The sequence below is a fragment of the Pipistrellus hanaki genome, assembly GCF_964339955.1.
Source record: "Pipistrellus hanaki genome assembly, chromosome: 18".
NCBI lineage: Eukaryota > Metazoa > Chordata > Mammalia > Chiroptera > Vespertilionidae > Pipistrellus > Pipistrellus hanaki.
This window is the reverse complement of record NC_140520.1, coordinates 5,792,072-5,808,736: the sequence shown is the minus strand read 5'-3', so window position 1 is coordinate 5,808,736 and position 16,665 is coordinate 5,792,072. Positions and strand designations below refer to the sequence as shown.

Genomic DNA, 16,665 nt, shown 5'->3' with positions numbered 1-16,665 from the left:
ACTCCTCTGCATTTTCCCTTGTCACTTCTCTACATCCGATCAATGGTCTAGTCCATAATTCTGTGTAATGACCATCATTATCGTCCCCGTAGAGTTTAATGAGAGGCCACCACAGTGGGATGGCTGACGGGTCAGGAACTAGAAATAGGTTCGCATACACTTCCTTCATGCCCGCATTTCCCATGTGCCTTTATTTTGTGGTGGTGGGAGGGCCACCTGTGGATAAAGACAGTCATCCAGAAGGAGTGGAATTGGGGGGGGGGGGGCGGGCAGGGGTAACGTCCATTGATTTTTTTAAAAAAGTGGAGTAGCCTCAGGAAGAATTCAAATATGTACTTGGGGTCATTTATTTTTTTATCTTTATTGTTGAAAGTATTACGTATGTCCCCCCCCCCCCATTTTTTTTTTTTGATTGGGTCATATTTTTGAAAGAAGATTAAGAATTAACTCCTAGCGCTTAGTCACCTCAGGGTCATTGCCATCCAGGTCGGGTTTTCAGGAACATATGGTCCTTGATAACTAAGTTGCTGTGCCTTCATTTGATACTGAGAATTGAAGTGAATTTCTGGTCAAGTGGAGTTGATAGTGCTTCCGTTGTAACACACCCCCCCCCTCCCAACACCCCCACACACACAGAATGAAAGTGTTGGTTCTGGTTATAATAAAGCAGCAAACACTGTTAAACCATCATCTGGAAAATGTGCATGTATACTGTTTTAACACCTCTTCCGATTATTACCTGACAAAGTGGTGGATGTTTTTTGAAAATATCAACTTACATCTATTAGTGAATCTGAAACACACACACGCACACACACCAAAACAAAACAAAACAAAACAAAACAAAGCAAAAAACACAGAAGGCTGTAGTAGCCACACACATGCTCCCTGGGGATGTTTTCCTTTTTAGCTTAAGATTTCCAAGAGTGCTCAGCACACAATGTAGTCTTTAAAAAAAAAAAAAAGAAAAATGATATTTTACAGAGAGGAAGGGAGAGGGATAGAGAGAAACATTGATGAGAGAGAATCATCCAACAGCTGCCTCCTGCACACCCTCTACTGGGGATGTGCCCACAATCCAGGTACATGCCCTTGACGGGAATCAAACCTTGGACCCTTCAGTCTGCAGACGGACACTCTATCCACTGAGCCAAACCAGTTGGGGCCACAGTGTAGTCTTTCCGTTCCAGGGAGGAGGCAGATTCAAATGGGTAGTTGATCCATGTGTAGACAAACTGCTAATTATTGCTTCCCAGGAACTTCAAAATAAAGTTTTTGAAGCGAAAACCTGTAACTACCCCAGAACACACACACACACACACACACACACACACACACACACCTTAGTGACATCCACTCTTCAACTTTTCCTAATAGGAAATATCACCATTTGCAGCTGTATGATAACATTTCATGAATGGGATATAATGAAAATGGTGCTTGCATCCATAAAGCAATTATTATAAATTACTTTGCTATGGAAACACAATTCAGCCATCTGCTGGCATTTCGTGGTTTCCGTGGCTCCGTTCGTTTTAAGATGGTGCGTTGTTTGAAAGAGCAGGTTCCTCTTAGGAGGTTGTTTGAAGACAGGGAACGCCCATACCGAAGCTGCTTCCTGTCACTCAAAGGGTCTCTGAGGCTGTTTTCTGGAACTCTGGGCTTTTTGCCCTTTTTCGGTGGTTTTGAAAATAACGATTGGGACTAGGACAAAATGGACCAACTAATTAAGCAAATTGATGCTTTGAAACCTGGAATCCAACTTTTATCATTTGTTTAGCTATAGGCTGTGATCGCCAAAGAGAAAAGTTGCCAACTCAACCCACCAGTGACTTATCCCCATAGCTGCGGAGGCTGCATTATCAGTTAAGCAAGAGCATTTTGAAACAGTCATTTTTATTTTCTCTTAGAATTAGCGCCATATTATTCTGCTTCGCGGCCTGTTAAGTCACCCTCAGCTATTTTTAAATGTGCATTTTAAATTGTGCGTTTTACTACCGGGCTTTTTGTTTTAAAGCGGCGTATTTAATATTCGCCTTTGGGACAAATTCTCTTCTTCTGCCACAGAAAGTAACTACAGATACGGACGTCATGTCTGTAAAAAGATGCGAGAGAATAGAGAATTCCGAGCAAGGGAAAATTTCCTCCTTTGGTTTTACTTTGAATCTTTTTTTTTTTTTTTCAGAGTGCCAAATTATTTTTATGATTAAATGCAACTGAACAAAAAGATGCTAAATTCCCTCAAAGTCACAGGCAACTCCGAAGGGGCAGACTAGTACAAATAAAGCCAGTTTTCACTCCAACTCACAAAAGCCGAGAAATATATGCAATTAGTGTGTGTGTGTGTGTGTGTGTGTGTGTGTTTGTATTAATAAAAGGGTAATATGCAAATTGATTGGGATGCCCTCATGCAATGACAGAGCAGCATGCTGCAGAGGGCGACCAGGCGGGCAGGGGGTACAGTGAGGGATGACCAAATGACCAAACAGCAGGCTACACTGGGCAACCAGGTCAGCTGGGGGGCAGTGAGGGGCAACCAGGTCAGCAGGGGGGCAGTTGGAGGTGACCAGGCCAGGAGGGGGAGCAGTTGGGGGCAACCAGGCTGGTAGGAGGGGGCAGTGAGGGGTGATCAGGCAGGCTGAGGGGGGGGGGCAGTTAGGGGCAACCAGACCAGCAGTGGGGGGCATTGGAGATGGGCGATCTAAGGGACCACAGACCAAAAGGGCTGTTATTTAGGGATCCATTTCCATGACCACTTGCAGCTTGATGCTGCTGGGGCCTCCAAAGATGATATGATACCCAAAATTTTTGTTCGGGTCTGAGTCCGTTGTCTCATGAAATGGAAGAATGGGTTTGTGGACAAAGAGATGAGAGAAAGTGAAAGATCCCTGCTGCAGGGAGGGGACCCAAGGGGGTTGCCAGGCAGGAACTGGGAGATTTCTAGAGGCTCTTTGCCAAGAGACAAAAGGCACACGGGTAGCTGCCACGTCTTTGCCAATGTGGTAAGAGCACTCATTTCCCTCATTGTTTTGGGAGATCATCTAGCCAGGCCAGCTCCTTGCTCTCAGTTTGGTGAAGATGGAAATAAAGTTTTTGAAGCGAAAACCTGTAACTACCCCAGAACACACACACACACACACACACACACACACACACACACACACCTTAGTGACATGCAAGAGTTCCGTCCTTCCTATTGAAATCCCCCCTCTCCCCCAGATGGATTGATTTCTCTGGCCTGCTCACTCCAACCCAGTCCCTGAGTCAAGGTGACCCATACCTCACCCATTTGCTTTATGTTGTATCCAACCTCCTCACTGTCAACCTTTCCTTTATTTGGTAATTCAGTGCGATAACTCCCCTTCTTATCGTCTCTACAGGGGTGTTGGTGCCAGAAGAAGAGAATGATTGATGGGACACAGACACCACCTAGAGACACTCACCCTCTTGCTTCCAATATTGACACCTGAGTGCATCCCAGAAGCCCTGGTGAGCCACGAACACCCAGGATCTCCCAGGGTGATTGGATGCTCAGCCAGAGAGCCACCCCTTTGCTGAATCACCACCCGCAACCGGACATCTTGGACAAAAACCAACTGGACCCCCCCTGTAGGACAACAACAAACCCACAGGCTGCTGTTAACGCCCGCCACATCAGTATGTTAGCTTTCCGCCAAAGTCCTCCAGATCCCTGAGTGCCCAGTATCTCAACCCTTCACTGTCAATTTTGGTGTCAACGTTGAGGTCTCATTCTCTTTTTCTTTTCTTTTTTTAAAATATCCGGCCCTACCTACGTATAGACATCCATGTGTGTGTAAAATAGACACAGGCCACAGATAAGCCAAGATCGCCAAGAATTTAGAGATGTATTGGTCACGATTCCTGTCCATTCACGCCCTCTGGGTTACTGTGTCATCAGTGATGCAGCCCTACCCCCTGGTGTGGGGACATTACGATTTGTGCAAGACCCAGATCTACACAGAAGAAGGCAAAGTGTGGGATTACATGGCCTGTCAGCCGGAATCTACGGACATGACCAAGTACCTGAAAGTGAAGCTGGACCCTCCGGACATCACGTGCGGAGACCCTCCCGAGACATTCTGCGCGATGGTGAGTGAGGCCACCCCTTTGAATAGAAGGTTTCCTAGTCAGTGGGGGTTTGTGGTGTGTGACTACCAATGTGGTGAGTCAAAGACTCAACCCCTTGATGAGCTGGATCTGTTGGGTGGGGTATGGGTCATCTCAGTGCAGGCCAGTCCCATCTGGGACCACTGGTGACAGTGTGATGCAGCCTCTGGACCTGAGCTTCCACTTTCCTGAGGTCTCACGGAGACAAGGGCACTGTATTCAAGTTGTCAAAGGACACGTCCAGCTGCAGTTGAATTTCGGATTGAAGTGGAGATCTGAGCAGGCCGTATGGTATAGGGTCCGGAGAAAACCTATGGGCGAACCACCTCCACAGCAGAGGTCCCTCCCGTGGGGATCTAAGGCCAGTCCCAGGTTTCACATCTCGAGGTTAGACTGGATGGCATGGTTCTCTTCCTCGGGAAACTGCTGGGATGTGGAAATCTTTGGTTAGGAGACCAGTGAGAGGAGAAGCAGGGGCAGAGAGAGGGGCTAACGTGTTGTGGAGAGCTTTGCCAGTGGCGTCTTTATTATTTTAAATCTTTATTGTTGAAAATATTACATAAGTTCTCCTTTTCCCCCTCATTAACCTCTTCCAGCCTGCTCCTGTCACCCTCCTCCCCCCAGCTCTCACCACCCCATTGCCTGTGTCCACGGGTGATGCGCATATGCATACAAGTTCATTGGTTGATTTCTTCCCGCCCACCCTCCCTGCCTTCCCTCTGAGGGTTAAGAGTCTGTTCATGCTTCTGTGTCCTGGTCTGCTTTTGATCATCAGTTTATTTTGTTCATTAGACTCCACCTATGAGTGAGATCATGTGTTGTTTATCTTACCATTTGCAACGTCACGGGTGGACCTGGAGAGTATTATGCTGAGCAAAATAAGCCAGTCAGAGGAGTCTTCTTTGTCAGTTCCTGTTGCCCCTGGTCTTCAAGGGCCGCGGTTTGCCATGGGTGTTTTAGAGTTGAATGCTGGGATGGGGGAACATATTTGCTGAAGGTTAATGACACGGAACATACAAATTCAGGTACAGTAAGTCCTCACTTAACTTCGTTGCTAGGTTCTGCGACTTGAAGAGACAAAATGGTAACAAAACCAGTTGTCCCCCAGGCTAATAGGTAGAAACAAGAGTCTAATTCCCCTGGCGTCTCACCAACATGATACGTCGACAGCTTTGGATGAAACCATATTATCTGGGGACCTTCTGAGCTGTCCTTTGAATAAGCAAAGGCATGGAGTTCATTGTCCTCAAGGTGGGTCTGACACCTGTTCTGGGTGGAAAGGGAAATGCTATGGGAGAGGTAACCCTGGAGTGATGCACTGAATTTTCTCAGGGACATTGCTGACAGCACACCTCTGAGGTATGAGTAGAAGAGTTTGGTGATTGCTGTGATGTACGCCAACAACGTGCTAAGACATTCAGGCAGCCTGTTCATTTGTGGCGGTGGCTGTGGGGGGAGGGAGGGCATTGCTTTTCTGTCATAGTTGGCCTTCATTCCATCCAGAGACCGTGACCCCATTTTTCACGGAGCAGAGAGAACCGTGCGGCAGATTTTAATAGTCTTCTTACCTGGCTTTATTATCTGGAACCCGGCCGGGCGTTTGCAGGAGAGTGAAATGATTCATCAAAGTAGCATCTGTTAACCGTCCCAGTTAGCATAAGATCATCCCAGACCTAGCCCTGGAGAAGAGGTTTTGCAACAGGAAACGATTTTTTTTTTTTGAGCAATAAAGAGTGTTCTCACCTGAAAGCTAAGGGCTTGCCATTTTTCAGAAGTGCCTTTGGGGACTGGTTTGAATTATTGCCTAAACCCAATTCTGTGGGGAGCAAGAGAAAGAGCCTGGCGATTAGGTGTCAAGATGACTAAAGTCCCCCAGGAAGACTGAGTATTTCAAAGGGAGGCGGGCAGGCATGCGCTTTGCAAAGAAGTCGTCCCTTGGGTACCAGAGACCTCCAGGAGAGGAGTTCATTCCAACAGATTTGCAAAATCACAGCAAGTCTGGGGAAAGGCCAGGGGATGGCGGGCTTTATGTAAGGCCTTAATCAGCTCTCAGGAAAGGTCAGATTCCAGATCAGGTCATGAATCTATGGGGAAATTGCAAGCAGGTAATAGGTTGTATGATCTTTTACTCCTTATAGGACAAGAGGAGTTCGGGGCCAGCTCTTCCTATTATTATTTCTTTATCTTTTAATATGTTTTTCATAGATTTCAAAGAGAGGAAGGGTGAGGGAGGGGAGATAGAAACATCCATGATGAGAGACAATCACTGATCAGCTATCTTCTGCACGCCCCCTACTGGGGATGGAGCCCACAACTCCTGACCCGGAATAGAACAGTGACCTCCTGGTTCATAGGTCTACGCTCTACCGTTCAGCATACTGGCCAGGCTCTTCCTATTACTAAGAACACTCTAGCACTGTCTATGGGTTCTCATGCCCTTGAAATGATGCGCCACTTCGGGACATGTTCAGTGATTCACACGTCTCAGTGAAGTGGCACATCTCCTTGTTCAGAGAGCATTTCCACTTGCACGGGCCCCGAGGGACGTTTTCAATGGGTTATTTGACGTGCAGCTTCCCCATCTCAGCTCTGGCCAGAGAATGCCTGCTTAGCCCTGTTCTGTCTCTTGTGCCCAAAGGTGTGCTTGGGAGCAGGGGGGGGGGGGGGTGTGGTGGGGGGGTGTCTGCCATACGCCCCTTCCCCCCATCACGGCTGGGAAAGGGGACGTTACAGAACTTCCTACCTGCCTTTCGCAGGGACATGGTCTAGGGCCCTTCCATGAGCCAGTGCCTACCAGCCTACTGGCTAAGGGATGTCAGAGACCAAAAGGGAAAACAGAATTCAAATGATGATGCTGAACGCCATCCCCTGAACCTGTGGTTGGCAAACTGTGGCTCAAGAACCACATGCAGCTCTTTGGCCCCTTGAGTGTGGCTCTTCCACAAAATACCATGGCCTGGCGAGTCTATGTTGAAGAAGTGGTGTTAGAAAGAGTTTAAGTTTCAAAAATGTGGCTCTCCAAAGAAATTCCAATCGTTTCACTGTTGATATTTGGCTCTATGGACTAATGAGTTTGCCGACCACTGCCCCGGACTCCCCTGTGTGCTCTGTACGCTCACTCACACGAAACCCCACAGGATAGTCTTTTGAAAAGGCCGCATTGTACCAGATGCCGCTGCATGGACGCCTTGGTGGGTTTCAGATTGTCAATGAGCCCAGCCGTTTTCTGAGGGAGAGTGCAAGGCATATGAGACAGTACCCATCGAGGCTGCATTTGGACGCCTTCCTATGCACATGATTGGCATAAGAGATCTAACCACCCGTCCTGGGAATGCAGACTTCGGGCCTGTCTGTGTGCCTGTGGGAAGCCATGCTGACGACAACGGCCCAGGGCAGAAATGCATTCTCTGGGCAGGTTTGGGCTTCGGCGGTCAGGCTGCCTCCGGAGGCTATCACCTCAGCCCTGCTGAGGGCCCCTCAGCCCCAGGTCCGATGGACTCCGGAGTCATTTGTGTCTCGACGTCCACGCTCGCCCCTCCTTGACACACGCATGCTGTCTGCTCCTTCTGAGTCGTTATGGCCCATTACATCAGGGCACCTGCCACCGGCACACAGTCCCGCTCAGCCCTCATATGCAAATGTTCATGCCAAATGGTCTCAGCGATCACCTGCTCAGCCGGCGACACCCTGATTAGCTGTGACCACGGCAGAGCTGAGCGCCGAGGGGATGTGCGGCCAGAGAAGTGCCCTCTCATTCCCACGGCCCATTTATTTTCTGTGAGGCTCCTGCTCCCTGGCAGTGCACTGAGGGTCTGTGCCCCTGCTCTTTGCACTCGCTTCGTCATTCTGTGTCATCCGTGAATGCCACGCTGACTTCAGAGGGGGCGTTTAAGAAAAAAAAGGGACCACATGATTCCATTGGACCACAGATCTCTGCTTGTTAGCCTGAGTGACCTACTTACTAACTCTTTGGTGTCTGGTGATTTTTAAGTTGTTGTGTGTTAGTAAGGACTTTAAACATTAGTTTTATGAGAGAATCCTGCCATTTCTACTCAGGATAATGGACTAGGGGATTACGTATAGATATAGGTATAAATGAATATACAGGCGATGGATTCCAGAGCCAATCAAAACCAAATTAGGAAACACAAGATTATTAAGAAGTCTTCTGGGCATGTAATTTGGGCCTAATATTATGAGGTGGACATGTACACACCCTGTATGTACACACACTTGTACACAAAATGTACACACACTTCCCAGCTGATAGCTCAATTGATGTTGCTTTCGTTTTGGATTTAACCCATTGGAATGGATGATTATTCAAAATGCGTATCATTTTCCAGGATGCCCTATCTGTATGAATAGTGCATATTGAGGTCGTACATTTTCTATTTAATGTAATAGTATACATTTCTTTTAAGGTGGTGGTGGCTACATAAAAATGGCTGTTTCAGTTCAGGGGGAGGGACCTGAGGGTCAAAGAGGGTTGAGCGGCCTGTCTCAGGCTAGTCCACCACGGTAGTCTGGGTCACCGCCTGCTCTGAGCCACGTCAAAGCCTCAGGTGACACAGCTCTGTCCGAAAACACAGGTGCTCTGCCTCCTGCCGTCCGTTCTCTGTGCAGAAAGAGCAAAGGGGCTGCATGGACCTGCGAGCCACGCTGAGGGACAACCCGGAGCCGTTCTTTGTGCTCAGACAGACGTGGCGCCCAGAGCACCACGCCACACCCCTGCGCCTCGCACACACAGGCCAGATTGTCTGCACTGACCTCCGGCCGGCTGCTCATTCTCGGGATAAGTCCAGTCGAAGCTTCGGAAAGAAGGCTGCAGGCGCAAGGAGTCATGGGCAGCCGTGCAATCTGCGGCTCCAAAGTGCTGATGACTGGAGAAACGAGGGCCCTTGGGTGCAGCGATGGATTCCGGAGCCAATCAAAACCAAATTAGGAAACACAAGATTATTAAGAAGTCTTCTGGGCATGTAATTTGGGCCTAATATTATGAGGTGGACATTAAGCGTTCCCCTTGGAGACGCCGGGCGTCATTAATGTAGCACGCCTTTAATTACAAGGAGGCTCGGATTACTAAAAAAGCGCAGAAAAGAAAGTCCTCGGCGGGGTAGTTAGCAATACCCTCATTATGTTTACTGAAATAATGAAAAGAAGGGGCGTAATTTTTCTAAATAAAATGTCAGGGTTGGAAATGGAAATGGATTTTCTTGAGGAAATTTACTAATGGGGACCTTGATAGGCGTTTCTTCAAGTGCCATTACGGGTCTATTAACGACCATTTTGCATAGTGCCATTTCTATGTAGGCTCCTATTAAGGAGGGGAACAAACTTTAATTATTGCAAGCGCTGCAAAAAGAGCGTATTTCATTACGTTTAAATGGGATTTATGAACGTGGTGGCAAGCCTTCGAGTTTTATGATTCGGAGGGGACCCAGTGGGATGAGGGAGCAGGGACGTGGCGTCTCCGGGGTCTCCATAACTTACATTTATGGCCTGACATCAGCCCAGGAAAGCCATCTGGTGGCTATCAGGTGGCCTCTGAGAAGTTTAATTTGATAAACTCGGTTACATTTTCAATGACAAGGCATTAATATCAATTTTCCCCAAACGGGGAAATGACATTGACTTATGTAATAATCGAATAATCTTAAAAATGCACTCCGTCCGCACGAAGCATAATTCAATAAATGAATGAAGTTTTAATAACAGCGACATATTTCATTCGAACTGATTTATCCCTTAATTATGCCAGAATGGAATTTTTGAAAAACCTTCCGTTCCTTCATTATGAACACTCCATTGTTATTAGTTCATTATTTAGACTTTTTTCCTTGGGAAAGTTTAATTCGTGTTTGAAGTGAATTAAGTTCCGAGGAGATCAATCTTTCTGATTTATCACTGTCTGAAGCATTTCCTGGGCGAGGGGCCTGCAGTAGCGCCCTCGTCTCTATTGAGGCGAGTAGAAAGGACCCTTCCTGATCTTGAACTCTGGGTGAGTGCAACCTTCCTTCCATTACTTCCCATCAGGGCCTATGGCAATGCCAGAGGACTCAGGCCTGGCGCCTGGCGATGTGACTGAAGGGGACCATTGGACTTGGCTTGAAGCTGCGTTGTTATAACAGTGTGTGGTTTCTCAGCCTTGGGAGGAGCAGTGGATGCCCTGGCTGGTGTGGCTCTGTTGGTTGGGCATCATCCCAGGCACCAAGAGGTTGCTGGTTCGATTCCTGGTCAGAGCACATATCCGGGTTGTGGGCTTGATTCCCCAGTGGGGGTGGGGGAGGGAATGGGGTGGGGGAGGGCTCGTGCATGCAGGAGGCAGCCCAGAGATGTTGTGCTGTCACATGGATATTTCTCTCTTCTCCCTTCTCCTCTCTCTCTCTCTAAAAAAATAAAAAAATAAAAAAAAAAAAAGATTATGGCTCTGTTAACAAAACCTGGAACTAGCCCATGTGATATCTCATTCTCAGACAGTGTTCTCAATGCCCACAAGTGCCCTTGTCTCTCTCTGTTGGGCTCATGCCTCACAGATACTATTCCAGACAACTGCATGCACAGTGAAGCAAACAGAGCATATAGGACATGCAAAACCTGGCAGCGGTGGTGAGAATCCAAGACCAATGAAGTCAAAGGAAGTACAGGAGAGTCTGAAGCCAAATGAATACCAAACAGTGTACCGGAGGATGGAGGAGAAGTGAGACCAGCACTCTCAATCTATAGGCAGCTTGGGGTGATGTTCTCCAGAGAGGGCTGGGAGAGGCAAAGACACCGAGCTCTAACACTGAGAGCCGAGAGGAGGGATTTTCTCCCATTTCTAATGGAAGGCTTTAAAAATATTTATCCATCTGCGACAACATGGATGGATCTCGAGGCTATCACGCTAAGCAAAATAAATCAGAGAGAAAAAGTCAAGAACCATATGATTTCATTCATATATGGGATATGAAAGCTGCAAATGAACAAACAAGAAATCAGTCCTCATGGACACAGACAACAGTATGATGGTTATCCGAGGGAAGGCAGTGGGGGTAGGAAGGGGTAAAGTGAGTCAAATATATGGTGACAGAAGACCTGACTTTGGGCAGTGGGCCATATACAGATGACGTATTACAGAATTAGCCTTTGGAAGCAGTTGCACACTGGAAAACATGTCAAACTAGATGCTGTTTATGAAGCTATACATGTGGAAAAAAATGCATGTGTTTTAACAGTGTGCAACTTGTATACAGCAGCAGGCACGGCATCTGAATGCATCGGCTATAATTCACTGGCCCAAGGGGCAGGCTCCTGTTCATGTGCCATGTTTAGATTTCAGAATTCCTTTCCTCGCCAGAGGAGAACATGAAGAAGGTTGTCTCACATGCATGCTCATGGGAAAGGCTTCGAGGCTGGCAGCTTGGACGTTTTTTTCTCATCTTTCTGGGAGCAGAGACATTCCCTGTGTCCATCCTGTGAGCATTAACAACGGGAGCTGAGGAAGACACCAGAACCGGCTTTCACCCTTTGACCTCCCTGGACACTGATGTCCAAACATGACCTGGAGGACTGAGCTGGATGCGGCTTCAGGACAAAGAGACAGCCCTGTGGTCCTAGCGGGTGAGTGTCCCCGAGAGGCCCAGCGGCTGGCAGGGTCATCAGGTTGTGTCTGAACAGTGATTCCTCACCGGGAACTTCCTGTTTCATTCCTGTTGTTCCCTTTCCTTCTTGAAAACGGTAAACTGAGGAAATCCAGTTCACTCCCAAACCCCTCTCTCCAGGGAGAGGACAGGCCCAGGCATGTGGCCAGCACAAATCGCAGGCGGGAGTGTGCGCACGACGTAGACACAAAGCTGGTGGCCAGTGCGTTCACTGGAGATGGTGGTGCCTGCAGCTTTCTCAGCGAGAGTCATGGTGCAGAGTCCCACTCTGCGCCCCCACTGCAGGGGGTGGCTGCCTCCATAGTGCGGAGCATGTGGGAAGTAGAACTCAATGCGTGTTATTGAATTGAACTTGAGCTGTACTTGTTAAAAAAAAAAAAAAAAAAAAGTTTTTAATTGGTTTCAGAGTGGAAGGAGAGGGAGAGAGAGACAGAAATATCAACGATGAGAGAGCATCATTGATTGGCTGCCTCCTCCTCGCCCCCTACTGGGGATTAAGCCCACAATCCAGGCATGTGCCCTTGACTGGAATCAAATCTGGGACCCTTCAGTCCACAGGCCGATGCTGCTCTATCCATTGAGCCAAACCAGCCAGGGCAGGCTGCATTTTTTTTTTTTTTTTTTACAAAGGATATTTGCAACTGATATTTCTCAAGACCTTCCATGGCACCATGCACTGTACCGAACGCTCAGCCTTTGTTGGTTGATCTGATCCTCGATCCTATCATTGTCCTATTTAATGAGGAGCGAAGCAATGGAGGCATGAGATGAAGTAACGTTTCCAACTCACTAGGGTGAACAGGCTGTAAACCCGTCTGACACGCGTGTCCCTGTGCGGTCAGCTCTCCCCTAATCCAATTTGCTGCGTGTGGGCTAAAACCATCCCCAAAAAAATCTTTTTGGAAAAAAAAAAATCACAGTTATGATTTGGACTCCAAGCTACAATGCTGTGATTTTGTTATTTAAAGAGCCTTTTATCTGAAATAACTCCAGGAAATTGGGTTCTGTCAACAGAGGGCCGGGAACGTCGGGAATCCGCGTCCTGTGATGAATCTTCATTCAGCGGGACGAGAGCCAATCAGCAGTGTTTGTTTTCCTCCTGCTTTCTCTCCCGTGAACGTGCTCATATACATGGAAATAAGCTGTTGGAAATCCTAGAGGCCCGAATGCATATCGCGTTCACCAGCTCGAGCCAGAACAGGAAGTCAGCGGCTGTTGGCTAATTAAAAAGAAAAATTATGTTTCTTAAGGGGGGGGGGGGTGCTTTGAAATGTCATTAGTGGGGTACTTTTGATTTTTTTAGTTTTACCATCTCAATACAGAGCCCCCTGCCTCCCTGCTGTCTCCCCGGGGATGTCCAGGGGTGCATTTTTAACTTAACATGTTTATTATGAGACGTGTTTCATTTCTTTGCCTCAATTCTGAGTCTTTTCCATTTCTGTAAACATTCGTTTATATTTACTTAGCTGCTCAAGATGAGAAATCTAGGAATTCTCCGCAACTCCTTCTTTAATTCAACCTCACTCATCTTTGTTTCAATTAGTACTTCATAGTAAATCACTTGGAAGTTGTTTGAGCATCACTCATAAAAACTCATCGCCGTGGTGAATCCACAGAAAGAAAGACGGAATTTAGAGAAACGAATCCTGAGCTGAAACAGGAGCTAACTCCTTGGACCAGCCCTTAAGAGTGGCATCTCGCATCATCCGGCCGCCTGAATTGAAAGAGAGGCTGTGACCTGCACAACTTTACACAAAAATCCCAGCTTTCAAAATTGTCTGTCGTGTCTAGTTGTGTGTCATTCCCCTCCCCCCACATCACTGTCTTCATCGCCGGACTGTGACAGTTGCCCCGACAGCTCTTGTAAATGGGAGTCTCCTTGCTTATGTTACAAGGTGATATATAAACCTCGCCTCATCCCTCACCAGACTGAATGGTCCCTGTGCTGGGAACTGAGGGTGCTGCGGGGCTGGGATGGGGTGGGTTCAGACCATGACGGGTGGGCTCTCTTCCCGCTGAGAACCACGCCAGGGACTTGCCATGTAGACGGGCAGGGGAGGTGGGTCAGCTCACGTCGTGTATGTTGGCTTGTTAGTTTGGGGCAGCGGTCGGCAAACAGCGGCTCTTTGGCCCCTTGAGTGTGGCTCTTCCACAAAATACTACGTGCGGCCACCCACGTGCGGTGTGATTGAAACTCCATGGCCCATGCACAGACGTCGGTTTTCGGCTCTCAAAAGAAATTTCCATCATTGTCCTGTTGATATTGGCTCTGTTGACTAATGAGTTTGCCGACCACTGGTTTGGGGCAAGTGAGGACTGTTTTAGGAGTGGCAACCATAAGGCATCCACCTCTCTCTGCCCTCCTGAAAAAGGGCCCATGAATCTCCCCCGTTGGTGGGACGCTTCCAGGGTGCTGGGACTGGGACATTCCGAAGTGGGTTTGTCCACCTGGGAGAAGGCATGCCTTCAGGGATATGACATTCGGATGCCAACAGATTGGAAGGTGGGAGTTCCGACTGAAGTTAGTTCCCTTCTTTACTCCCAGGAAAGATAAGGCAGTGCTCCCCTGGCACAGCGCCCGGGACCCAGGCAGGACTCAGCGGGTAGGCATCACCTTCATCTCGGTGACCATCATCTTCATTGCTAAGAAGTTGAAGTCCTTCCGAGCCTCCTGTTCTGCTCCTAAGGGACCCTCTTCGTGTTTGCCCTGGAGTTTTCCGTTCTGTGGACTGGCTGCCCTTCCCTAAGAGCTAAGAACTAAGTACTGAGGGGGCTTTGGCTTCAAGCCAGCATTTAACATCAAAATCACCCCACAATGGCTGTCTTAGAGTAAAAGAAACGTTTTCTCAATAGCCCAGGATTGAAATGATGCAGCCACAGTGGCATTTGCACCGACATGCCAATGATGGGGTCAGTGTTTCATCAGCCGCATACGACATTTTGACTAAAACAAACGGCAACAAGGTTAATACCTCTACGGAAACGAATAAAAGCTTGTCTTGTTAACAGAATATCGCAGTGGGCGCCATGGGTTGGCCCTCATGGAGGCTTAGAAGGGGAAGGGAAGTTCAAGTGTAGGAAATGGGGAAAGGCTTTGTCCGAAATCGAGTTTTCTGGCCGAGATGTTACCCCCTTTCTCAAAGGCATCCAGGGCTCCTGATCCACACACACACACAGCAGAGCGCTGCAGGGGAAACCCTCCCTTTGCATTTTCCCGGTCACATGATATTTGCACAAGTTGCCTCCTCAGGGTGACTGTGAGAGTCAGCAGGAGCCTCTGCCTCCCTCGGAGAAGGGGAGCCTTGCATCAGAGCTGGGAGAGGAGACAGCAGGCGGGACGGCTTTCCACAGTGGTCCCCTGATACTCCCAGTACCCCGCCGGCACTGTGCATAATCATCACAGCGTTATTGACTGTGTTCCCCGTGCTGTGCTGTGCTGTGCATCCGGGGACTTTCTGTACCTGCCAGTCTGTCCTTCTCAGTCTCTTCGCCTTTCTCACTCAGTCTCCCTATCCCTCCTCCCCTCTGGCAACCACCAGTCTACTCTCTGTATCTGGAAGTCTGTTTCTGTTTTGTCTGTTCCTTTATTTTGGTATTTAGGCTCCACATATAAGTAAGATCACACAGTATGTGGTTTTTCTCAGGCTGGCTTGTTTCCGTTAGTGTAATGCTAGGTCCATCCAGGCTGTTGAAGGGGTTAAGATGCATTCCTTTGTATGGCTGAGTATTAGTCCATTGTGTCTAGCCCTGCAGCTTTTTCAATGCAGTTTTGAAAAACAAACAAAACAAAATAAATTAAAAAAAACAAAAACAAGATTTCCCAGCAGCTAGTGCCACACCTGGTACGCAGGAAGGGCTCGGTACACTGTGTGGAGTGAAAGGTCCTTGCAATCCCCTTTCCTGTGTCTCTGCTCTCTCTGCTTTTGCCCTCTAATTTGCATTACTGTCCCTCACTGGCCTCTTCAGCTCCACTCCCCCCACCCTGAGTTCTCCTTCACATGGTCTCTGCCATCATCTGTGATATCCAGGTTATCTCCTCCGGCAGAACCTGGTGGAAGGTGACCCTGGGGGGTAGGTCCTGGGAGTATTTAGTCCTTTAGCCTGGTGGTGCTCCCTCCGGTGAGTCCCGTTCTGCAGGGCTGATGGAATGCCTGGCTCCATGGAGCCTTGCTCTGTGAGCTTCAAGGGAGGTGACCATGCCGGAGAGGCTCTGCCTTCAGGGAGCTTTGTGAAGTAAACTGTGCACAAGAAGAGGAAACTACAGTAGCTTGCTGCCAGCGCTCCTTAAGCAGAAATGAGGGCGCAGAAGGGAAGGAGGCATTGCAAACAGAGGACCGCCTGATGGTGGCACCACCAGGGAGTTGAGCTCAGGGGGAAGAGTGAACTGCTCTTAGACTCTGGAAGAAGGACAAGGACGACCCAGCTTAAGGGGCCTTGTCTTTTGCTTTCTTTTGAGAAGAATTCCCTTTGGGGGATCCAGCTCAGCGGTCATCAGTGTTGATCGGACTGGACCCTCGTGGGTTAATCGGAATTCTGCTCAGCTGTCCCTCTGTGTCCCCAAACGTCACTTCTTATAGGAGGCATAGTCTCCCATGGCTGATCCATCCATCATTAAACCTAAGCTGTGGGTGGAGGTCCTTTAGAAAAGGTCGCGTTCTGCAAGGGTGGGGGAAGGGCTATGCGACAGTCACTGTGATCCTCATTACCTGTTTACCTGCAAGCTCCGTGACCACGGGCCAGGGGTCCTTCACAGATGACCTGGAGATTCAGTTTAGTAAACACGTATTGAGTCTTCACCAAGTAATGTGGATGAGTTCCCTATTTCAGCCTCCCGTGTCCCAGGGTCTCTTGCGTGGTTTTTGTGAAGATTGACTGAAATAACTAACTTGGAAAT

General features: G+C 48.3%; 2 protein-coding genes across 5 annotated transcripts in view; both read left to right on the top strand.

The window, feature by feature from the left end:
• The window catches only part of NTNG1 (netrin G1), a 195,301-nt gene that overhangs the window by 5,605 nt on the left and 173,031 nt on the right, over positions 1–16,665 (top strand). For all 4 annotated transcript variants that reach the window (XM_084866076.1, XM_084866075.1, XM_084866077.1 and 1 more), the window contains exon 2: positions 3,381–4,110. In XM_084866076.1, coding sequence (XP_084722202.1) covers positions 3,865–4,110 — 246 coding nt within the window. In that variant the 5' untranslated portion in view covers positions 3,381–3,864. The remainder of the gene's footprint in view (positions 1–3,380; positions 4,111–16,665) is intronic.
• PRMT6 (protein arginine methyltransferase 6) overlaps positions 1–16,665 on the top strand; it is a 237,382-nt gene that overhangs the window by 52,038 nt on the left and 168,679 nt on the right. The window lies entirely within an intron of this gene.